Below are 25,238 nucleotides of genomic sequence, written 5' to 3'. Positions count from 1 at the left end.
TATACAGCAATACTATAATGTCCGGGCTAGCTCTCTGGAGGATCTTGGGACCAGCCCGAGTCCTTGGTCTTAGTGGAAGAGTGATGAAGGCAGGAGAGCCACCACGAGGCTGGTAAAAAATGGAGTGTCTGTGGCTGAAAGACTTCTACTGTGTCTGTCTGAGAGAGTTTTCTGTGTCTGTGTCTGAGTGACTCTTCTGTGTCTGTGGTTGATAGACTCCTCTGTATCTGTGACTAAGAGACTTCTGTGTCTGTGTCTGAGAGAGTTTTCTATGTCTGTGTCTGAGAGGGTCCTCTGTGTCTGTGGCTGAGAGACTTGTTTCCAGTCCTCCCAGCCCTTAAATACCTTGTCGTTATGATTACATTACTACAGCAATTGAGCATGTGCTACCATTACATCACCATATCACATTAAGTATATGTTTAGAGAACCATTATTTCACACTGAGTGGGTGCTTAATGATAAGCACCCTGCTGTCCTTGATTCAAGTATGCCTTTTCAGAGTTCTGGCCCTCTACACTATTGTGTAAATATTTACCATGAGGTAAATAGTGTCTAATTTTATAGAAGAAAAAACTGAGGCTTAGGGACATCAAGTCCTTTGACTGGAGTCATACAATTAATGTCAAATATTGGACTCAAAACTAGGACTCCTGACTATAAATTCTCTGCCAAATCCACTGTACCATGTCATTTCCTGCAATGTTCTCTTGTTGGGTTTTCTTGGGTCTCTGGGAGCAGCCTTCATTTCAGTTCTGTAATCACCGCACAAGCAGCCAGGTATTAAAGTCCAAATCCTTTATTGCTCCTTCAAAGTCTTGTCTCCTTTCCTGAGGCCTGGTTACCTTTCTTAGAGGCCTATCTCTCTCCTTAGTTCCGAGAGCTTGAGCTCCTGCCGCCAGTCCTTTGCCTCTGCCAGCTTCTGCCTCTAGCGCTCTCCAAATGTCAATCCTGGCTAAGGCTCCTAGCTTATAAGCTCCACACTGAGTACAAACCAATCATTATATCACTAGGAAACCATTATTTGTTGTAGGATTAAATCAATGCTAAACTAGATTTAACCACTGTCTCCTCAATTCCACTTAGTACCTTGTTTTAAGTTCTGGCTCATAACAATTCCCCTTTCCTGAACAATAAGTTAAAGTAGATCGTTATATTGACAGTTTGCAATGCACTGACACCATATTGCTAAAACCTGGGTTGGACAACATCCAGTGGTTCCCTCTCATCTTGGGGATCAAATAGAAAGTCTAATATTTAAAGATCATCACTACCTGATCCCATACATTATTCTGTTCTTCTCACTTTATGATCCAGTCAAACTGTTATCTTCCATGCCATACTCAGTCTCTCATTTCCATGACTTTGTGCTAGTAATTCATTCTTATTTCCAACTTTTAGAATCTTGGACTTTTTAAAGACTGTTCCAGTACCACCTTCTGTATGAGACCTAATTTGGTTGCATTCCCTTATTGTCTTTTCTTGAAAGGCTATCTTTTATCTTCTTTGCATGTGTTTTTTATATATTTATATGTACTTCCCCTTCTTCCCCCAATAAATTGTAAGTTTCTTGAAGTAAGACATAGATTAATTTTATCTTTGTATATAAAAATGCCTGGCATTTAATAGGCACTTAATAAATGCTTATTACTTACTTAATATGATATTTATTTATCCCTAATACAATATTTATACAATTATTTTTCCAGTACATATGGTCAAACTGCTGAGCCATCCAAATTATTTTACCCAAGTCTTCCATAATACTAACACCAGACATTTATAAGAGATAATTGAATTAATAGTTTCAAACTCTAGAAAATATGTGGAAACAGGCGAAAATTAGGACTAAATTTGCAAATAATCTCCTTATAATCATGCTTTAATATAAAGTGTTTCTTATATGTAGTCAATAGAAATGAGTACTAATAAAAAAGTAGTTTTTTTTTTTTTTTTTTTTACAAAACATGGCTTTATGACAAATCATATTTTGTATTTATATAATCTTGTCATGTGAATTAATTTCTTTGCTTTTCTTCTCTTTTTAAAAATATCTCTTTGGGATACAGATCTAGCAGTGGTATTGGTGAAACAAAGGATATGCCCAATTTAAGGGTATGCTTTTGGGCATAGTTCAAAATTGCTCTTTAGAATGTTCAGATCCATTCACAATTCCACCAATAATGCATTACTATCCCAGTTTCCTCACATCCTCTCCAATATTTTCATTTTCTGTTTTTGTCACATTAGCTAACTTAATAGTTGTACCTCAGAGCTGTTTTAATTTATATTTCTCTAATCAGAAGTGATTTAGAGCATTTTTAAATATGACCGATGATAGCTTTGATTTCTTCATCTGAAAATTGCCTGTTCATACGTAGCCTTTGATTTTTTATAAATTGGGGGATAACTTTTACATATAATTCTTTATAACAAATTATTAAGTCAATAATATGCACTTTCCCTATAACTGTAAACATGAAAAAAACCCATAAAATTCAGAGAAGGGAGGAGTAAACTTCCTAATTGGAAAGGAAGAGACATGTCAGAAAAATAATGCAATAAAGAAAGGAAAAGGGCAATCTGCCATTTCTAATATCCTATGGTTGAATTGGGACAAAATGGGGGCACAATTATTCCTCCATTCCCTGGCACAGCTGGCCAATTTGCTTGGTAGTCTAGCCCTTCCAGGAAGGTAGGAAACTTCCTCAGCTCTGTAAGAGTTAAGAGTGCTTTTTTTATTTTTTGAGCTCTGTAAGACAATAGGGGTGACCACCACCATTTCATTAACCCACATTTCCATTTTTTTTGTGATTCTTCAACACTTGAGTACATGAGTACCCTGAATCCTAGAACTTTATCAGACTGTTGCTGTGTTATGTGGCTTCTGCTTCTGGGCCAGGCAGTTCAGTTTGCTCCTGAGGTTTTATTAGGTTATGGAATTTCTGATGGATAGTTGGTTTCTTTAATATCACTCTTTTATGAAAAGGTAAAACAGACTGTTGCAGTGCTACGTGGCTTCTGCTTCTGGGCCATGCAGTTTAGTTGGCTCCTGAGGTTTTATTAGGTTAAGGCATTTCTGATGGTTTCTGTAATATCACTCTTTTATGAGAAGGTACAATCTTTCAACCACTTTTAGCTCTTGGCTTTGTTGAGTTGTATAGTACTCTATTCAAAGTATTTTGGCATCCTTTTCAATTCCTTATGAACTACATATTCAGCTAGATTAATGCAGAAGCCTCTTCTTATTGATTACCATACAGCTTTATATTTGAGGTTTGTCACTTCCAAGCCTAAGGAGGAGATAGAAATCTAATTTTCTAATTTCAACAATTATTATAGTTTAAAGAAAGGGTTTTCAACCAGAAAATCCTAAATACTTCCTATATTTCTTTGGGGTCTTATGCAGATGAATATTTTGGGAGGAAGTTTGTTGGCCTTTTCATGTGTAGTTGAGCCACAGAGGGGAAGTCTGCTTCTTGCACATAAATGTCCCTTCCTTTTTAACTAGGATTCTTTACCATGACCTTTATTGAAATCTTACCTAGGAAATCTCATTATAATAATAGGCCAAACTGCAAAAAGTGACTAACACTTTCTTCTATCAGCTTTGATTGAGAATATCACTCAGGTCGATCTGCTTCCTGGATTTTTTGGGAACAGTCTGTCAATAGATTGCCTGGAATTTGGAACCATTTCCTTCTCCACGTTATTTTATAGATGAGGAAACTGAGGTAAACAGGGTGAAGCAACTTGACCACTATCACACAGCTTGTGAATGTTTGAGAAGGAAATAAACCTTTGAAGCACAGTTCAAAGACTTTTTAACTTACTATGCTTCAAATTGTGGTTGCTTGCAATATTTGATAATCTTTGGTTATTAGTTGCATTATTCCTTTTTTACTTTAAATATATACATCATTCAATTTTAATTTAAATCCTTTACAATCTTATTGGTGACATGTTATAATCTTTGGTTTAGCTTGGTAAGTAACTTAGAAGGTAGTACTTTAAAAATGTATTGAATTGCCAAAAGTGTCATATTATTAACCAAAAACATGTTTTAGGTAGAGTTGATAGTAATTTTCAGGTTTTAGAAACTAAAGCTTCTTTACAGTTATAATGCTTGTCCCTCACTAGTTCCAAATTTTAACAAATGATATGTGTTACTATTACTGAGAAACAAAGATTGAAATTTCCCCCAAACTTAAGAACACAAGCATAGTGCTTATCCTGAAATGAAGGAAAGAATTCTAATAAGCATTGAATTAGATTCCTTTTTCCCCCTTTTGCAGCTGCCTTCTAACCTAATTCACATTGTTTATTCATGGGATGAAAGAAATGTTTTTAAGTATTCCCAACAGATTCAAGCAATTTATATATTTTTTTTAAAAAGCCACAGTAGCTTGAAGAGAGTTGCTAGGAAACTTGCAGTTTGAAGATAAATCCCCCACTGAGCTTGTTTTCAGCTGGGTAATAAAAATGTGTGATGGTAGCATGCCCTAATTTTCAAACTAGAAAAGTAATCTGTTACCTTGGCATGTGTGCAACAAGAATTGGTTACAGGTCTAATTTAATTTTTGAAATTGAAATTATTTTAATGTTCTACTAAAAGTGTCATATATTCTCAAATTTTTATTATTTGAAAGGAATGACAGACCAAACAACATTACAATGTTTACTAGTTTGGCAAAATGGAAATTCTCTTAAAAAAAGAGAAAGAGAAGTATAGTCATTAAAAATAAGATTGTCAAATATTATCAGACTCTAATGGAGCAATTCATAGATAATTTTTTCTTATAGATAGAATCTTAAAAGTACAACAGAATTTCTTTTTTTTTTAAGTTTTCAATATTTTATTTTTCCCCAAAACATGTAAAGATAATTTTACCACATTCATTTTTGTAAACCTTTTGTTCCAAAATTTTCTCCCTCTCCTCCCTAAGAGAGCAAACAATCTTATGTAAGTTAAATATGTGCAATTCTTTTAAACAAATTTCCATATTTGTCATGTGACAGAAAAATCAGAACAAAAGGGGAAAAAAAACATGAGGGAAAAAACCCAAAAAACCAAAAAAGGGTAAAAAAACTATTCTTCGATCCACATTCAGTCTCCATAGTTCTCTCTTTGGATAGAGATGGCATTTCCCATCCCAAGTCTATTGGAATTGCCTTGAATCACCACATTGTTGAGAAGAGCCAAGTCCGTCACAGTTGATCATCATATAATCTCGTTACTGTGTACAATATTCTCCTGATTCTCTTTGTTTCACTCAGCATCAGTTCACATAAGTATTTCTAGGCTTTTCGGAAATCAGACCACTGATTTCTAATTTCTTATAGAACAATAATACTTCATTACATTCATATATCATAACTTTTCAGCCAATTCCTAACTGATGGAAATCCATTCAATTTCCATAAATTTCAGAATTTTCAAAGCATTTAATAATAACACATAGCAAAACTAATAATAATATATCTTTACTGATACTAAAATGATTTTAAAATTACAATCTTTCAAATGTTAAGAGAAATATTTAAAAGATTTGATTCCATCTTTGTACTTTAACTGTTTTTATTTCTTTTTTATTTTTAAATTAAATTAAATTTTTATTTTTTAAATTTTTATAACAATTTTATGCATGGGTAATTTTTTAGCATTGACAATTGCAAAATCTTTTGTTTCAACTTTTCCCCTCCTTTCCCCCACCCCTTCTCCCAGATGGCGGGTTAACCAATACATGTTAAATATGTGAAGGTATAAGCTAAATACAATATATGTATACATTTCCAAACAGTTATTTTGCTGTACAGAAAGAATTGGACTTTGAAACGGTATACAATTAGCCTGTGAAGGAAGTAAAAAATGTAGGCAGACAAAAATATAGGGATTGGGAATTCTATGTAGTGGTTCATAGTCAACTCACAGAGTTCTTTCACTGGGTGTAGCTGGTTCAGTTCATTACTGTTCCATTGGAACTAATTTGGCTCATCTCATTATTGGAGAAAGCCATCAGAATTGTTGTTGAAGTATATAATGATCTCCTGGTCCTGCTCATTTCACTCAGCATCAGTTCATGTAAGTCTCTCCAGGCCTTTCTGAAATCATCCTGTAGGTCATTTCTTACAGAACAATATTATTCCATAATATTAATATATCACAATTTATTTAGCCATTCTTTAATTGATGGGCATCCACTCAGTTTCCAGCTTCTGGCCACTACAGAGAGGGCTGTCCCTTTCCCTTCTTTTAAATCTCTTTGGGATATAAGCCCAGTAGTAACGCTGCTGGATCAAAGGGTATGCACAGTTTGATAACTCTTTGAGCATAGTTCCAAATTGCTCCAGAATGGCTGGATATATTCACAATTCCGCCAACAATGTATCAGTGTGCCAATTTTCCCACATCCCCTCCAACATTCTGCATTATCTTTCCCTGTCATTCTAACCAATCTGACAGGGTGTAGTGGTATCTCAGAGTTGTCTTAATTTGCATTTCTCTGATTAATAATGACTTGGAGCATCTTTTCATATGACTAGAAGTAGTTTCAATTTCTTCCTCTGAGAATTATCTGTTCATATCCTCAGACCATTTATCAATTGGAGAATGGCTTGATTTCTTATAAATTAGAGTCAATTCTCTATGTATTTTGGAAATGAAGCCTTTATCAGAATCTTTGACTGTAAAAATATTTTCCCAGTTTATTACTTCCTTTCTAATCTTGTCTGCATTAGTTTTGTTTGTACAAAAACTTTTTAGTTTGATATAATCAAATTTTTTTATTTTGTGATCAATAATAACCTTTAGTTGTTCTTTGGTCATGAATTCCTTCCTTTTCCACAGGACTGAGAAGTAAACTACCCTATGCTCTTCTAATTTATTTATAATCTCATTCTTTATGCCTAGGTCATGAACCCATTTTGACCTGGGCTTGATGTATGGTGTTAAGTGTGGGTCCATGCCTAGTTTCTGCCATACTAATTTACAATTTTCCCAGCAATTTTTGTCAAACAGTGAGTTCTTATCCCAAAAGCTGGGGTCTTTGGTTTGTCAAACACTAGATTATTGAAGTTATTGGCTGTTTTTTCCTTTAAACCTAAGTTATTCCACTGACCAATTACTCTATTTCTTAGCCAATACCAAATGGTTTTGGTAACCGCTGCTTTATAATATAATTTTAGATCTGGTACAGCTAGGCCACCTTCATTTGATTTTTTTTTTCATTAATTCCCTTGAAATTCTTGACCTTTTGTTTTTCCATATGAACTTTGTTGTTATTTTTCTAGGTCATTAAAATAGTTTTTTGGGAGTCTGATTGGTATAGCGCTAAATAAATAGATTAATTTAGGTAGTATTGTCATCTTTATTATATTTGCTCGCCCAATCCAAGAGCATTTAATATTTTTTCCAATTGGTTAGATCTGACTTTATTTGTGTGGAAAGTGTTTTGTAGTTTCTGATTTTCCTTTGGCAGCTAGATTCCTAAATATTTTATACGATCAGTAGTTACTTTAAATGGAATTTCTTTTTGTAGCTCTAACTGTTGGATTTTTTTGGTGATATATAAAGATGCTGATGATTTCTGTGGTTTTATTTTGTATCCTGAACTGTTTTTATTTCTAAGTGAAGTTGGTCAGTTGGGATTTTTTTTCTTCTCAGCTTTTGGTTATTTTCTGGAGAATCTAAAATTCAAAGTTCAGTGGGGTAAGTAAACCTAAGAGCTTTGGGAATAAGAATATTATATTATCCTTCCCTCCCCCAAAGCCCTACTTATAGCCCAGTCCCCACAAACATTGTTTCGGACAGCAATCTTAGTCCTTTAATAGCACTAATACACTACTACCAGAGAAGAAAGAAACCAATGTAATTGTAGCAGTAAGGTATTCTGAGGTTGACATGCAAGCCTACCACACATAATAGGTAGGTGAAACCTCTGCTACTTCCTTGATCACCATTACCTCTCAGACCCAAATGAAGAAAGTTCCAGTACCCTGTTCCCAGAAGCTCCAATATTAGCAGTGTCTTCAAGACTACGAACCTTACTTCTAACCTAATTAGCTACCATCCATAGTTTATGGACTAAGTACCAAACAGTTGACTGATTACTGATTATGGGCAGGTAAACCCAAGAAGTGCCATCTCTGTAGAACACTAAGAGTTGCAATGCTACAGTAGCCCCACTTCCAACTCAGTCCCCACAGTCATCATCTAGGAAAACAACCTTTATTGAGATGCAATCTGGCAACTTCCTGCTGTAATCTATTCTTCCTCAGAAGCCACAACTTCTAAAGACCTAAAAAAGAAAATTCTTATCCTAACATCTTTGAAATGTTAAATACTTCATCATTAGAAATAGATGTAGTATTTTTAATGGAAATTATACTGCAAAAAAAATTCATTATCTTCTGCCTTACCACTAAGCTTTATCTATATTGTAGCTGAAATCATGTGTTTGTCAGTCTCTCTTGAAGTAGGGACTTTCTTACATTTTTTTTTTGTATCCACAGCACTTTCTATATACTTACCATTTAATAATACTTTTTTTCATTTATTTTGTTCATTCAAAAATTCTCATTTTTTTCTTTATATGTGTTAATTACTGAAATAGAAGACTGGAAAAAGAAAAGAGATTTTGTAAAAGTGAATCAACAATTAAATAGAACTGGAGTATCCATAGGAGGGATTTTGCAAGGTTTGTTAAAAGGATTGTAAAAAGGATCTATAGATAGACAGAAATTGGAAGACATTTGTTTTTCTTATTTGAGCATATCAAGAAGCAAGTGAACAGCCATTTCTCTTCAAATAAAACAATTCTTGGGAATGTGGACCAAAGAAAAAGGAAGTAGTTTTTATTTACTATAGAAAAAGGTGTAAAGATAATAATAATATACAAAAAGGACATTCTGCAAGGGAAAAGGAACAAAATTTTATTTTTCCTTGACAACCACTGCTCCAATTTACGGTGTCATGCTTTAATATGTGAAGGGCGAATAGACTGTGCAGACTTTCATTAGAAACCACTTGAAAGTAATTGCATCTAAGATCGTTTTAATGCAAAAAATTTTGGAAACATTTAAAATTCTTTTAAAAATTTACAACAAGAAAATAACTCCTGGGGCAGCTAGGTGGCACAGTGAATAGAGTACCAGACCTGAAGTCAGGAGGACCTGAGTTCAAATGTGGCCTTAACATTTCCTAGCTATGTGTCCCTGGGCAAGTCACAACCCAAGTTGCCTCAAAAACAAAACAAACAAACAAACAAAACCCAAAACTCCTCCATTAAAAACATCTCTTGATAATAGAAATACTATCCATTCCATTAATAGATTTATCTTCAAGGCAAATAATTGAAAAATATCAGTGAGAAGAGGTCTCTCAACTGTAATTATAATTATTCTTTACTTTAGTTATATTTTAGAAATATAACTGAAAAGGAATAGAGCATAATGACAAGTTGGTTAAACAGATAATAAAGATCATCTTTTTGTTATTGTTCTTTTGGATTCCTCAGTAAACTGTGATGCTATTAATCCAGACTTAATGCCCTTACAGGGGTTGAGTTTGGTCAAAGAAGAATATATAATCTTTTCTTTCCATAGACTATGAGTATAACCCTGCAACATTCACAGACTGGTGGCTTGTGTTACATGAGTAATATAAAGACAATTGCTTCTTCTAACAATAGCCCTTCTACTTTCTAATCATACATCTAATTCCTCTATTATTCAGTGCAAATATGAGATCACTGGAAATGGTGTTAAGATATCATGAGGTAAAAACTGGTGATTATGTTCAACTTATTTTATTTCCTTCTAAACCTCACAGTATAGTTTCCCAATGAAACACTGACATGTGTTTAATTAGGGACTTAAAGATAGCAAATAGGCAAATATATAATAATACATTTGTAATTCCTGTATCTGAGCATCTCTTCATCAGGTGCTAAAGTACTGGGATTATTTGGTTAGACATGTTGGAGGTTCTCCCAAATCTCTTTTTACTATTACAGTTTTAGTTAGGATAATAATAAGCATCTTATGTAACCATGCTAAACATAAAAATGAAATTATTTTTATCTGACTATGAATATAACTTTTCATTACAGGAAATAACATGAAAATTTACACATCACACTTCACTATGATATTAGTGGGGCACTGAAAATGAATGTCATATTATTTACCTACATAGCATTGGAAAATTGAAATGATAAGTTAAATTAGTCAGCAAGCATTTATTTGACCAGGCATTCTGCTAAGCATGAGAATACAGAGAAAGGCAAAAATAGTGTCTGTCCTCAAGGACATATATTCAGAGGGGAAGACAATATGTAAGTAAACGGGTAGACAGTAAGTAAATGGAATGGGTAATCTCAGATGAGCAGACACTAGAGTGGAGGAGGAGTAGAGGGGAAAGAGTAAGAAAGATGTCCTGCAAAGATTGAGATTTTAACTCAATCTTGAAGGAAATCAGTGAAGCTATTATAGGTTAAGGTGCAGAACACTCCAAGCATGGAGAATAAACTTATTCAAATAACTCTCTATCCCCTTTTGGATTATTAGAAATGAAAACTTCATATCCAAATTCTTGAAGTAAGTAATTCTCTTACATTTCTTGCAAGAAGTGGGAGCCCTTTGAGGGGACATAAACACAATTTGCAGAAGTTATATTCCATAATCTTGCCCTGCCTTCTCAACCCCTCAGAATTTCCATTGGAGGGAAACCCATCCAAAACCTAATATTTCATGACACTTTCATTAATACACTCTTATTGAGAAGTTTCCATGTTCTTCCCTCCCCTTACAACATCGTCATAGGTTCTGTTAATGAAGCTCTAATTTTATGCAAGGTGTGTCAACTTATATGTATGAGACTTAATAAGCATGCTCAATTAAAAATTTGTTTCCCTGGGCATAAATCCAAGTCATTTGCACTCAGACAGCACTTCTGTTGACTTAAGACATTCTTTAATTCTCTTCAGCCAGGATGTTCTGCCCCTAAAGCTTACATCCCGTTCTTTTTAACCATAGCACAGAGACTTCAGAAGGCTATGAAACTCTGAAACTTTTCAAGTATAGAAATAAAACCTTACAATTCTACTTCTCACAGGATCAAATACAAAATTCTTTATTTGGCATTCAAAGCCATTATAATCTAGCTCCCCTACCTCCTTCATCTTATACCTCATACCTTGTTCCCTTTGCATATGCTTAGATCCAATAACACTGGTCTTTTTGCTGTTCCACAAACAAGACATTTCATCTTTCATCTCTGGGTATTTTTGTTGTTGTTGTTATTGCTGTTATCCCTAATTCCTGCCCTGGGGATATCTTTAGCCCCTATCTTTCCTGAATGGTTAAAATTACACATAATAATAATAATAATAATAATAATAATAATAATAATAATTTGTTCTTCCTGCCAAGTCTGTCTGACTCTTTGCAACCCCATTTGACATTTTCTTGGCAAAGCTACTGAAATGCTCTGCCATTTCCTTCTTCATCTCATTTTACAGATGAGAAGAATGAGGAAAACAGAAACTTGCCTGGGATTATATAGCTAGTTAAGGGTCTGAAGTTACATTTGAACTTGGGTCTTCCTGACTTCAGGCCCAGTATACTATATACTGTACCACTTAGTAGTGCCTCTCCCAATCTCTCTTAATTTTGATAACTTTCTTTTGTTAATTATTTCCTACTTATCTTGCATATAACTTGTTTACATATGTTTGTTAACTTGTTCTCTCCCTCAGATTGAGAGCTCTCTAGAATAGAGACTCTCTTTTGCTATTGTTTCTGTTTGTAGGACTTAGATACCTGGTAGGTACTTAATAAATAAACCACATAGTAATATTTTTATAATAATGTTACAAATAATATTACAATAAACCTACAATAATAGGTGTTTAATATATGATTATTGATGGCCTAAGTGATTGGTTTCACCATTTTGCTTTGATAATATCTATATACTATGGCGTCAACCCTTATATGTTACATTCTCCCCATCTACTAATTAGTAGTCCCTAATTAGTATCTCAGTACTAGAATTGATCCCACCAAGTTTATGTTCAAATGCAACATGATTACAGTCAAAGAGCTTGCCATTCTACATATGGTTAGTTGTTTAGACCCAGTTAAAAAATATCTCAGTTGTATCACACAATCTTTCATAAAGGCACTTTCTTGTCATGCAAACAAAACTGTGAGAGTCTTGCTGTCAGAAACAGAGAAAAATTTTTAATGAGTGACAACTAGCTTCTCTGGATACTTCATGCCTTTATGTCCATATAGAAACTTGTCTGGTCAACAGGGTCTGGTGCATTCATGAAATCTTTTAGAAATCCACCAAATTGGAGGAACTTTGATTGTACATGAGTTTGGAATTTTGATGATTATTGGTGACCAGGAAGCTGTATCAAAGAAAATATGATCCATCAGGGACAGCTTTGTTGCCTTTTAGGGAAAATTAATTCCTGGTGTCTTGAGGAAACAGGAAACCCTGTTCCTATCAAGAGAGGAATACCCAGCAACCCCAATATTCTAGGAGATAACCACTGGCTAGGTTATGAGGCTAACTCTTGGCCTGGCTGATCAGAAGATAAGGAGTTTGAGGAAGGCAGTGTGAGAGCTAAATGTAACAATGACTATTCAGCAATCATGCTAACTATTTGATGTTCCAATGTTCAAGTCTTAACTAGGAGAATATAATAGTCACTGCAGCTGTTAATTTTATTATGTAAGTTTCTGTCAATGTGTGCTGAGTAAAACACAAATATTAAGAGTGAAGGTAAAATTTCAATCCATGTCTCTTGCCTAAAAGCAAAAAAAAAAAAAAAAAATCACACACACACACATACACATACACACACACACACACAACACACACACCACACACCATTTTTACTATGCCACTCGGCATTTTAAAATGTAAGACAAGTATTTCTCTCTTTGTGATTGGATTGTATTTTCTAGGTTTGTTTTCTTTGCAGGTCAGATCAATTCCTTGATAAAGCTTTTGTATAGTTGAATGCATAAATACTAATATCTGTCTCATTTTGAGTATGAGAATTAGCATCGGCAATGTGGATTTTGCATCTTTTTGCCTATAGCAGATCATGGAAGTTCATTCATGTTCTTTATTTTTTATTTAAAAAAAATAAAGCCTTCAAGCAAACTTGGAATGCTTGCCTGATTGTAGCATGAGGCTAGACCAGAGCTTATTAAACTTTTTCCATTCATGACCCTTTTATGCCTGAGAAATTTTTATGCAACCGTAAGTATGTAGGTATATAAAATAGGTATATAAATCAAAAAGTTGCTGATAGTAAATCATATTTAATATTGAGACATCACATTGTTATGAGACCCTGTATGGGTTTGCAATCCATAATTTAAGAAACTTTGGTCTAGACAGCTTGTTTGACATCCATGTGAACTGCATGTCCATAGATAAGATTTGCCTGATGGTCTAGAAATACTGCTGTCAAGTACTTAATTTTGGGAATTATCTCATGTATCTTTAGGGCCTTTCTGAGTGTTTCTTTTTAAACTAGGATGCTCATTTTAATGAGGGGAGTAAATTTAGACTTTCATTTGGGTTTCCTGATGTGTTTCAGAGGTCCAGTGGATAAATTTCTGGTGTCCTATGATTTGCAAGGACTCAGGCAAATTTTCAATCAAGACAGTTTGATTTTTCTACCTGAAAGTGAAGACCAGTTGATCCCAAATCAATCAGAGAGAATCCTGCTTTGCTTTTGTTTTTTACACATGGTCATATTTACATTTCTACCTATGCTATGGACATGCTACAGACTGGAGAGTATAACTTAGAAAGACTTGATTCAGATACAGCACCACATCTGGCAAATTGGATGAGGTTGGAAAATTGCCCATATTCAACTAAACGCAAGAAAACTAAATTACTTACCATGCAGCAGTGTCACATAACCAAGGGCATAAGTAAGGATAAGTTAAGGTGTAGCTACACCATACAAAGGTACTGGTACCACTGATGTTGACCTCAGATGAAATGCTATACTTTCTTGAAATAGAAATTTAGTGTTGCATATTTTGAATCCTCCTTTATGTTCTGCTGTGAGCACATGACAGATTTCTGAGGTTAAGAGCTGAGGGGAAAGGAGGGTTGAGTATTTCAATCAGTTTCTCCTGTCAATATTCCTTTTAGACAGTGACTGATAATACTGAAGAATATCATTCCACATGGATAATATGTCAGACTTCAACATAAATTTGCTATTGTCTTACAGCAGTTACAATTTGCAAAATAATTTATTCAAAACAATTAAAAGGACAAACATTTTCTACTCTAAACAATTTCTATTTTGAAGTTAATTCACATGTATATTGCTCATACTTGATGATAACACTTAATCTTAAAGTGTTTTATATTCAAAAGATTCCAACTTATCTTGGACTACCCACTCCTCCAAAAAAGAAGAAAAGATGAAAAGCCTTGTTAGTTTTAGGTTATTGAGATTAAAAAAAACAACATGTGTATATAAAGGCAGAATTTAGAAGCAAAGTCAGTTTGTAACACATTCAGTATAACACAAGCCTGAGTCTCAGAGATCTAGGTTAGCCATTATACTCCTTTCCCAATTATAGGCCCTTCTCAGTTTTGGATGCATATTTGCAGAGACTTTGTTCAGTACTAGGAGTACCAGGCCTTATTGAATGAGAAATGTTTCTTTTTTTGTATACTCTATCTCTTTATACCTCCACCTCAGTGGTCCATGGGAAAAAACTTAAAGTTTGGGCTTGGCTCATGTTTAGAGTTTCTCTAAAAGGGAGGGGAGAAAAATATTAATATAAAATGTGCATCAAGTTTAGTTATTTATATCTCTAGCACAAAAGAAATATTAAAGACACACACATATAATAACAAGCATGCAGTGACATACATAAGCAGTAGTAATAATTTATGATTATTATTTTACTTACCTGGGAGATAGATATTTAAAACATCAAAACATGATAGAAATCAAGACTGCTGACTTAACATTTCATCTTTAACCTAGTTTCACTTGTAGAAACAACACTCATAAGGTCCATGACTTCCGATAAGCCAGGAGCTTGGGTTTCTCCTCCTATCCAAGAACAGCTTGTTTGGGAAGGTACAGTGTAATTGTATGCTACTTTTGATGCCAGTTTGAGAGTCCAAGGAGTTACCAGCTTCCTAGAATGGACATACACATCAATCTCAAGGTTGCTTTTTCACCTTTGTACTCAGGGAAGGAATATAAAACAGAAGATGTATCAAATTGCTTAAGGCCAAGATTCAGACTTTCCTAGTTAGGAAAGTTGCCAAGTGCCCTTCTATCCTTTCTAATCCCTTACAAAAAGTATCAGAGATAGAAAGCTGCTTTCTATACATTTTGAAGAAGAAAAAGTAAAACAGAGGGCGGAATCCTTTTAAAGTCTTATTGATTGGAAAATTTTTGTTACCATGGCCAGGCCCTTCTATGGAGCTTTGGCACAACTTCCACCCCTCTCTACCTCCTCTATCCATAGAGAAGGTGGTGGTGGAAAAGGAACAAGGGAAAAGCCAGTATTTGCTCAATTTTATCCCAGAGTACCAAATCCTTCAAAGCTAAGCAAGGGAAAAATGAATCTTTCTGTAGGATAAAGATGCTGTGCCTGTATTTCAGTTTTGTCAGGTAAACTAGTAGGAGGTTGCTGGAATGGGCAGATAGATATAAGTGTAGTTCAGAAGGGAATTTCAGGAGATGAGGCTAAAGCTCAGTGGGTTTAAAAACAGCTGTGGTGGGGCAGCTAAGTGGTGCAGTGGATAGAGAACCACTCTTGAATTCAGAAGGACCTGAGTTCAAATCTAGATTCAGACACTTAATACTTCCTATCTGTGTATTCCTGGGCAAGTTGTTTAATCCCGATTGCCTCCGGGGAAAATAAAAAGCAGCTCTGGCTTTATTTACTTGTAGTGCTCAGAAACGAACTGGTACACAGATTAACTCACTTATTGGTCCAAAAATCTTTTCTACATTCTTACTACTCCAATCCCAATGTTGCAGGTTACCAGCACTTATAAAAACCTCCCAACCATATGTTTTCATGTTTTTCTTCTTTCCTGATGCAGGTGTTTAGTATATCCTGGCTACATATGACTAACTTAATGAAGCTCTTTTGGAGTTGAACCTAAGCACTGTTGCATGCCAAGATGAAGATGTGGCTTTTGATTAGTTACCTAATTACAATGTGCTTCATATCCTGTCTAGCAGGTAAGATAGTCTATTGGCATAATTTGCATAAATTAAAATATTTTCAATGCTTCATGACTCATCTCCCTTATTTATTCTTTTTCCTTCTCTGTTGTATAAGCTAACATACATATATGTATATGTATACACAAATGTATGTATGTATACATAATATATTTATATGCACACATATAATTTCCCTCTTTGATCTAATTTAGAGGAGAGTGAGGTTCAGATGTTATCCTGTCACCCGTTATATCCCTCTCCACTGTAAAAGCTCTTCCTTCTGTGCTTTTGTATATGAAATAATTTTTTTTTTGTTCTTCCTCTTCCTTCCCCTTTCTCATCCATCCATTTTTTTACATCATTCCAACATAATTGATTTACTCCTATGTCCACTATCTATGTAAAATCCTTTTAACTGCCTTAATAATGATAAAGTTCTTTGGAGGGATGTATATCCTCTTCCATACAGAAGTGTAAACATTTATGCCTTATTCATTTCTGTTGCAAATTTACCTTTTTATGCATCTCTTGAATCTTGTATATAAAAGTCACATTTTCTACTAATTTCTGGTATTTTCATTAGGAAGACTTAAAAATACTACATTAAGCATTTTTTTTTTTCTTGAAGGATTATAATTAATTTTGCCACATAGGTCATTCTTGGTTGTAATCCTAGCTTTTTTACCTTCTTGAATATATCATATTCCTAGCTTTTCACTCCTCTGAAGTGGTAATCTTGTATGATCTTGATGGTGACTCCATGTACTTGAGTGGTTTCTGGCTGGTTGTGGTATTTTCTCAATGATTTGGGAGCTCTTCAATTTGGCTATAAAATTCCGGAGAGTTTTCATTTTGGAATCTCTTTCAAGAGATGATTGGTAGATTCTTTCAATTTCTACTTTTCCTTCTGGTTCTAGAACCAGGGCTGTTTTCCTTGATAATTTTTGAAATTTCATGTCTAGGCTCATTTTTTTGATCATGGCTTTTGAATAGTTTAATAATTCTTTTTCCCCCAATAATATTTTATTTTTCTAAATACATGTAAAAATAGTGTTCAACATTCACTTTTATAAAACTTTTATGTTCTAGATTTTTCTCCCTCTCTCCTAGTAAGCAATCCGATATGGGTTAAATATGTACAAACCTTTTAAACATATTTGCCATGTTGTGTAAGTAAAATTAGACTAAAAGGAAAAAGAAATGAAAGAAAGAAAGAAACAAACAAACAAAAAGGTGAAAGTGCCATGCTTTGATCATATTCAATTTCCACAGTTCTTTGTCTGGATGTGATTGGCATTTTCCATCCCAAGTCTATTGGAATTGCCTTGTCGTTCAATAATTCTTAAATGATCTGTTCTTGATTTATTTTCCAGGTCATCTCTTTTTCTCATGAGACATATCACATTATCTTTTATTTTTTCATTCTTTTGACTTAGTTTTGACCTTATCAATTCTAAATTTTAAAAAGATAGTTTTCCTTCAGGGAGGTTTTGTACCTTTTTTAAAAAAAATCAAATGTAGTTATTCTTTTTTTTAAAAATAATTTTCTTGTATTGCTCTCATTCCTTTTGCTAATTTGTTCCTCCACTCCTTTTATTAAATTAAAAAAAATGTTTTTTGTTTTTTGTTTTTAAACAACACTTTTTCTTTATCTTTTCTAGGAATTCTTGGTTTTTCTTGCTGATGTTTTCAAGTTTTTTCTTCTTTTTTTCTTCATCTGAGTTTGTGTCTTGAGCTTTCTTGTCACCGTAGAAGTTTTTAGGATCTTGTTCTTTTTTGTTGTTGTTTATTTCCCCCAAACCTATTTCTTGGCTTTGTTCACCTATGGAAGAGATGACTAACCTGAGTTCCTATTGCTATATCTGGGAGTATATAGAGTTTTGGTGCTTCTAATCTGATAGAATATGGGGCGAATTCTTTTCACTGTCCTCCTAGTCTACCTCTGGTCCTTGTCTAGCTAGAGACTCAGTTTTCTCATCACTCCTCCTCCTCTCTGTCTTGAAACTATATCCTGGAAGTGGGTAATAGGTGAAAGATCTTCCAAATGATGCCTAGTTCTGTGTACTTTGTCAACATGGGATCCCCTGTAATATATTTCTAACTATGTATTTAGTCTACTTAACAACTTTAGGCTCGAACTGTTCCTGATTCCACAACTGCTGCTATCTCTAAGCTCCAGAACTGGTGTTACTTACACCATGAACTTAGTGGAACAATCCACTCTTGCCTATTACCATTTTCTTTTACTGATCTGAATTGTGTGCAGAGAATCAGGTGGAGAAAGGGGAACTGCCTTAACTCTCATGTGATTCTATGTGGTTGTGAGCACATGTCTAACTCTGACAGATGTGCATGAGATAGAACCACTCCTCTTTTGTATTTTCTTTCCCTGTGAGTTTTAAACATTTTCAGTTATAGCAGTGATCATCTTGAAGAATTTAATGGAAGGTTGTAGTGGTTACATGAATGGCAATGGTTCTCCCTCAGAGAAATTAGCCACCATGAAGAAAAAGATTGATCTACAATGTTTGGGCACTTTAATGGAGAGATGAAATGTAAAATTGGCTAATAGGTAGTCTTATTAATTATATTATATTCCAGGTAGGCTTGAAGATTAACCTCCAAGCCAATGGTTATGTTAAATGTTGCAAGTTAAATTTCCAAAATCTGTGTAAATTATTCTGTTGATTTGTGCTATGATTCTTTTAATAGAAATTATGGCTTTCTGTGGAGGAAGAAATGACCTGTCTTCTTCTCAGTTTATATTATACAACAAATATTTATTTTTCTTTTATTAGGGTTAGGGATAGGCAATATGTATTTCACCCCAAAAGCAGCATTATTTCCATGATCTGTGAATGAGGATTTACTATATCAATGTATACAAAGATGGGGAGACTGATCCCACTAATTACGGATTAGGATTTCTCCAAACTGAACCTAATCAAACAATAGCTAGAATATGAAAATTTTTAATTGCTCAAAAAATTAAATCAGGATATGTATAATATAAATTTTTTCAAGTGTAATGCTCTTTGTCTGCTTTATGGCATATGATGTATAGTGCATATAAATACTCATTTTATTTCAAGTTTGTGACTTTGGTTAAAAAACAAAAACGAAAACCTGTAGGGAAGATCCTAGATGTGAAGGACATCTCTTGAGCTCTCCCAAATTCCCCTTCAAATAACTTTTAAAATTGCCTCAAAACAAATTTTGGAGTGATAAAACCCACAAAAAGATGGGGTGAAACAATTTTCTAGACCAAGACAACCTAGAAGATCAGTAGGAAAGGTCTGTTATACCAGGAGAATATAGATTGCAATCCAATGCAGGCTATGCCAGCAGAGATGGAGTCCAACAAACCAGGAGCAGTCCTGGGAGATTCCAGAGCTTTCAGCCCATAGACAATAAGGCCAGATAGTCTTCAGAAGGAGATTACAGAGGTTCCTTTGCTGGAACTGGGGGTAGGATTCTGTTGCATTGCCTGTACTTGGATTAGGACTGTAGTTTGGGATGACAGTCTCAAGACTAAGAGAAACACTATCATACCAGAGCTTATGGCCATAGGGGAGCAGGGACTCTGGTCACAGTTCTAGGCAGAAAAGAGTTATTGTGTTCACTCATAGACGAGAACCAGAGCACAACTCTTTTTAGATTACCATCTTGGAAGAACTAAAAGTTTACAGATCTTTCCTTTCTACCTACCAGAAATAGTTAAAACAGTTGTACAAACTCTTTGAACTTTGGGAAAACATGTCAACATTAGAAGCAGAGCCCCAATTCATTGTCAGACTTAAAAGTCAAGAAATAGGATGGAAAAATGAGCAAATAGGAAAAAAATGAATTTAGAAAGTTATTATGGTGAACAAGGCAGATCAAAATGTACACTTGGAAGGAGACAATAGAGTCAAAAGTCCATAAGGCCCATAGTAAAATATGAATTTGTATCAGGCCTTGGAAGAACTCAAAAAGATTTTAAAAATCAAATAAGAGAGGTAAAGAAAAACGGGGAAAAAGTGAGAATGATGCAAGAGAATAATGAAAAAAGACACAACAGCTTGGTAAATGAGGGGCAAAAAAATTGAAAAAGATGTATCACTTTAAAAAGCATAATAGGCCAAATGACAAAAGAAGCACAAAAAATCCAATGAGGAGAAAAATTCCTTGAAAAGCAGAATTAACCAAGTGGAAAAAGAATCACAAAACACTGAATAAAAGAATTCCTAGAAAAGTAGAATTTGCCAAATGGAAAGGAGATACAAAAGCTCCCTGAAGAAAATTATTTAAAAGTTAGAATTAGGCAAGTGAAAGCTAATGATTTTATAAGACATCAAGAAACAACAAAACAAAATTAAAAAATGAAAAAAAAAAGAAGAAGACAATGTGAAATACCTCACTGAAAAAAATAACTGATGGGGGAGGTAGGGTGGATGAAAGGGGAAAAAAAGAATAAAGTAAAAAGTACTCAGTGGAGAACAAAAAAAAAAATAACCTACAAGGAAGCAAAGATTATAATTTCTTTGTTATGCTTTCTTGAAATAGAAATTAATTATTATATATTTTGAATCCTCCCTAATGTTCTTGACAATGTTTTTTAAATTTTCCTTTTCTGCCTTTTTTTCTATTCTGTTTTTGTCTTATGTTGTGTTTAATTCAATTAAAAAAAAACTGACCTGCAAAATAGATTGAGAATTATTGGACTAACTGAAAGTCACGATAAAAAAAAAAAGAGCCTAGAAATCATTTTTTTAAAAACTTGTCAAGGATAAGTGCCTTGTTATCCTAGCAGAGAATAAAGTAGAACTAGAAGCAATCTACTGATTGCCTCCTTGAAAAGATTCTAAAATGAAAATACTCAGGAATATTCCAAATTCCAGACCTCTGAGGTCTGCAAAACCTGTGGAAAGAAATAGTTCAAATATTGTGGAGCCACAATCTAACACAATATTTTGCAATTTCTATATTAAAGGATCAGCAAGCTTGGAGGTTCAGGAAGGCAAAAGAGCTAGGATTACAACTAAGAATCACCTATCTAACAAAATTGAGCAATCCTGCAGGAGGGAAAAAAAAGGGTATTCAATGAAATAGAACACTTTTAAGCATTTCTGATTAAAAAATCAGAGCTGAATAGAAATTTTGACTTTCAGATCAAACTGAAGACAAACATAAAAAGGTAAACAGGAAAGAGATATCACAGGGTTTCAATAAGTTGTTGTTTACATTCTTACAACTGAAAAAATAATATTTATAATTCCTAAAACCTTTCTTGTTACTAAGGCTTCTAGTTACTTCTATTAGAAACTTCTAACTAAAAAGAGTACATAGAGAGCATTGGTATGAATTGAATTTCATATGATGATTGTAAAAAAAATAAAATTAAAGGGTAACAAAAGGAATACATTGGGAGAAGGGGAGAGGTAGAAGTAGAATGAGAAATTTTTTCAGATAAAAAGACATATGAAAGCACTTTTACAGTGGGGGCAATATGGGGGAGCTAGTGGAGAGCAAGTGAACTTTACTCTCATTAGAATTGACTGAGAGAGGGAATAGCATACACATTCAGGTAGATATAGAAATCTGTCTTACGCTATAGGAAAGGAAGAGGGGAAGAGAGTAAGAGAAGGCTGAAGTGGTAATGGAAAGGAGAGCAGATTGGGGTTGGGTAAAAATACTTTTCAGGATGGACAGGGTAAAAGGAGAAATAATAGGACAAATAGGAAAAAATAAGATGAAGGAAAATATATAATAATTATAGTTGAGAAAAAATTTACAAGTTTCTCTGATAAAAACTTCTCAAGTATTTAGAGAACTGAGTTAAATTTATACAAATGAGAGCCATTTCTCAATTGATCTATGATCAAAGGATATAAATAGGCGATTTTCAGACAAAGTAATCAAAGTTATCTATAATCATATAAGAAAATGCTCTATTGATTAAAGAAATGCAAATTAAACAATCTGAGCTACCATTCTATACCTATTAAATTGGTTAATATGACAGAAAAGGAAAATGATGAAGTATCGAAGTAGTAAAATTGAGGTACTAATGCACTGTTGGGGAAGTAGTGTACTGATTCAACCATTCAATAGAACAATTTGGAACTGTCTCCCAAGGCAAAAAATCACTAATAGATTTTTTTAAAAAGGAAAAAAAACCTGTATGTACAATAATATTTATAGTGACTCTTTTAATGGTGGCAAATAATTGGAAATTGAGGAGATGTCCCTCAGTAGGAGAATGGTTGAACAAGTGTTGTTTATTATTGTGTTATAAGAAATCATATTGTCAGAAAAAACCTGAAAAGATTTACATGAACTGTTGTAAAGTGATATAAACAGAATCAGGATAACATTGCATACTTTAACAGTAGTATTGTATGATTTACTTCTTCTTAGCAATAAATGATCTAAGACAATTCTGAAGGACTTATGATGAAAAATGTTATCTACAGAGAAAAAATTTATGGAGTCTGGATGCAGATTGAATCATAATTTTTAAAAAAAAAACTTCTTTCTTTTTCTTTTGGTCAACATGACTAGTATGGAAAATTTTTAAATGTCCCTCTCTGGAGGGCCTCAGGATCAGTCAGAGTAAATCCTTGGTCTTTAGGAGGAAAAGTGAAGGAAGCAGGCAAGCTGCCACGTGGCTTGTCAAAGATGGATCCTGGACTCTGGAGTCTGGAGCCTGAAGTCTTCCCTTCTGAACACGCTGCAGTAGAGAGACTCTGACTCTCCCTCAGCCCTCCAATCCTTCCTTACAATTACATCACCATACCATATTCAGCAGGCACCAATCATGAGGAGAGCTATCATATTACCATATCATCTAACTATATATTTATAGAACCATTATATCACGTTGAGTAGGTACTTAAGTACTCTGCAGTTCTGGACTCAAGTACACCTTTTCAGAGTTCCTGCCCTCTACAATATTTTGTATAACTACACATGTATCAAATCACTTATCTCCTCAATGAGGAGATAGGAAATGAGAGAATTTGGAATTTGGAAGTCAAGATAAAAAAAAAAAAACACCAAAAGTTAAAGATTGTTTTTGCATGTAATTGGGAGGGGAAATAAAATAATAAATCACTTTTTAAAAAGTAACTAAGAATAATAAGTGGGTATAGGAAAGGAAATGGTACATCATCAGCCTCTGTTAGTCACAACTAAGCGGTACTTCTTGACATGATTGCTACTTTCAGGTAGTTGTAGGTGTAATGGAGGCAGAATACCGAACAGGGCACAGGAGTGGTATGTGAGAACTGAGAGGTAGAGGTGCAGGTTAGAGGTGTAGGTAAGGCTAGCCCTAAAAGGTGGCACTTGTCACTGCAAGTGCCACGCCTCCCTCCTTAGTGCTCAGGAAGCCTTGCACACATCCCTCCTTTTCCATGGACCAGTTCTTAGATGACCCAACCTCTCTGGCTCCTACTAACAGGGGATATAAGCTAGACTATGCTAAAAATAAATTCTCTGACCTCACTTTTACCTCCTGATTGGTCTGTCTCTATGTGATCCTTGAAGGTAGGTGAGCTGGCCTAGTCATGGCCACAGACGGGTGGGCATATAGATCAGGCTGTGGGCTGGGACATGTAGGGTTCTTGTATGTTACTTTTTTTTTTTTTTTTTTTTTTTTGCATCAGAGAACAGAACTAAGAGAAGTAGGTAAAAAATTGCAGATTAGATTTCTTCATAACATAAAGTAAACAGTATAATAATATTGTATAACAGTAGTGTTATCTACTTCCTCAAAAGGTTTCCTTTCTCAATGGAAGTCTTCTAGTAAAGGTTAGATGACTGATGATTGCTACACAAGATATTTTGCAGGTATGAGTTGGAATAGGTGGCCGTCAAGATCTCTTCGTACTGTAAAATTCCATATGATTATGTTATCTGCTTTTGTGACTTGATTCTCTAGAAATTAAATTTAAATATTTAAAAAGCTTACTTTTATAGTATAATGCAGATTTCCTTTTTAAAAAGTTTTATTTTTATTAATTTTATATTTTCTTTAGTTGCAGAAGATGGCAAAGGATTTGGACCAATTTTTGAAGAGCAACCAATTGATACCATTTATCCAGAAGAATCACCAGATGGAAAAGTATCATTGAACTGCCGGGCACGAGCTAGCCCCTTTCCTGTTTACAAGTAAAATGCAATCACTTTAACCACTAAACTTAAGTGTCAAATAGCTTATTGACTGAACAATATTTTTCAAAATACTAACATTAAGATAATTTAGAATTGTAAGGGATCTTAGATATCATCTAATTTTTTTTTTTTTGGGAGGTGAGGCAGTTGGGGTAAAAGTACTTGCTTAGGATCACACAGCTAATAAGTATTAATTGTCTGAGGTCAGGTTTGAACTCAGGTCCTCCTGACTTTAGGGTCAGTGCTCTATCCACTGGACCATCTAGCTGCACCCATAATTTTTTACGTAGTGATATGGAGTCCTATATAGAAAGAGAACCTGTGACTTAATAATATATCTCTAAGTTTCTTCTCCTTGCCATCTTCTCCAAGGGAGATTTTCATTCCTATCAGGAGAAAAAAACAGATGTTGAGGCCAAATGCTATCACATGGCTCTCCTTCGAGAAAGTAGTTATTATAGAAGAATATCTGTCTGATCCCTTAAATATTATTTATCCAGGAGATATGATTAGGTTCAAACTAACCTTTTGATTACTTTATCATTTTGGGGAGGCAAGAGAATCCTAAACTCTGTATCTAAGGCTTTGCCCCATTCCACCTAATATTTGGTTCTACATGAGTTGCAAAAAAGCTTATTTATCCAAATCATAGAAAAGCAGAAATCAGAGATGATATACAATGGGAAATATATGCCAGAGCCAAGAACTGAAGTTCTCATCTTACATGGGGCAGGGCTTTCATTTCTACCACAGAGAAAATACCATACCAATGGTTTTTGGGATAAGAGTTATATGCCCATGAGAAAATTAATGCCATAGAGTTTTATGATTATCTGT

General features: G+C 34.3%; 1 protein-coding gene across 2 annotated transcripts in view; it reads left to right on the top strand.

The window, feature by feature from the left end:
- The window catches only part of CNTN1 (contactin 1), a 207,580-nt gene that overhangs the window by 35,779 nt on the left and 146,563 nt on the right, over window positions 1-25,238 (top strand). For both annotated transcript variants that reach the window (XM_074270571.1, XM_074270572.1), the window contains exons 2-3: window positions 16,121-16,262; window positions 24,266-24,398. In XM_074270571.1, coding sequence (XP_074126672.1) covers window positions 16,202-16,262; window positions 24,266-24,398 — 194 coding nt within the window. In that variant the 5' untranslated portion in view covers window positions 16,121-16,201. The remainder of the gene's footprint in view (window positions 1-16,120; window positions 16,263-24,265; window positions 24,399-25,238) is intronic.

This window comes from Sminthopsis crassicaudata, chromosome 5 (assembly GCF_048593235.1).
Source record: "Sminthopsis crassicaudata isolate SCR6 chromosome 5, ASM4859323v1, whole genome shotgun sequence".
NCBI classification, from domain to species: domain Eukaryota; kingdom Metazoa; phylum Chordata; class Mammalia; order Dasyuromorphia; family Dasyuridae; genus Sminthopsis; species Sminthopsis crassicaudata.
This window is presented reverse-complemented; position numbering and strand designations above follow the sequence as displayed.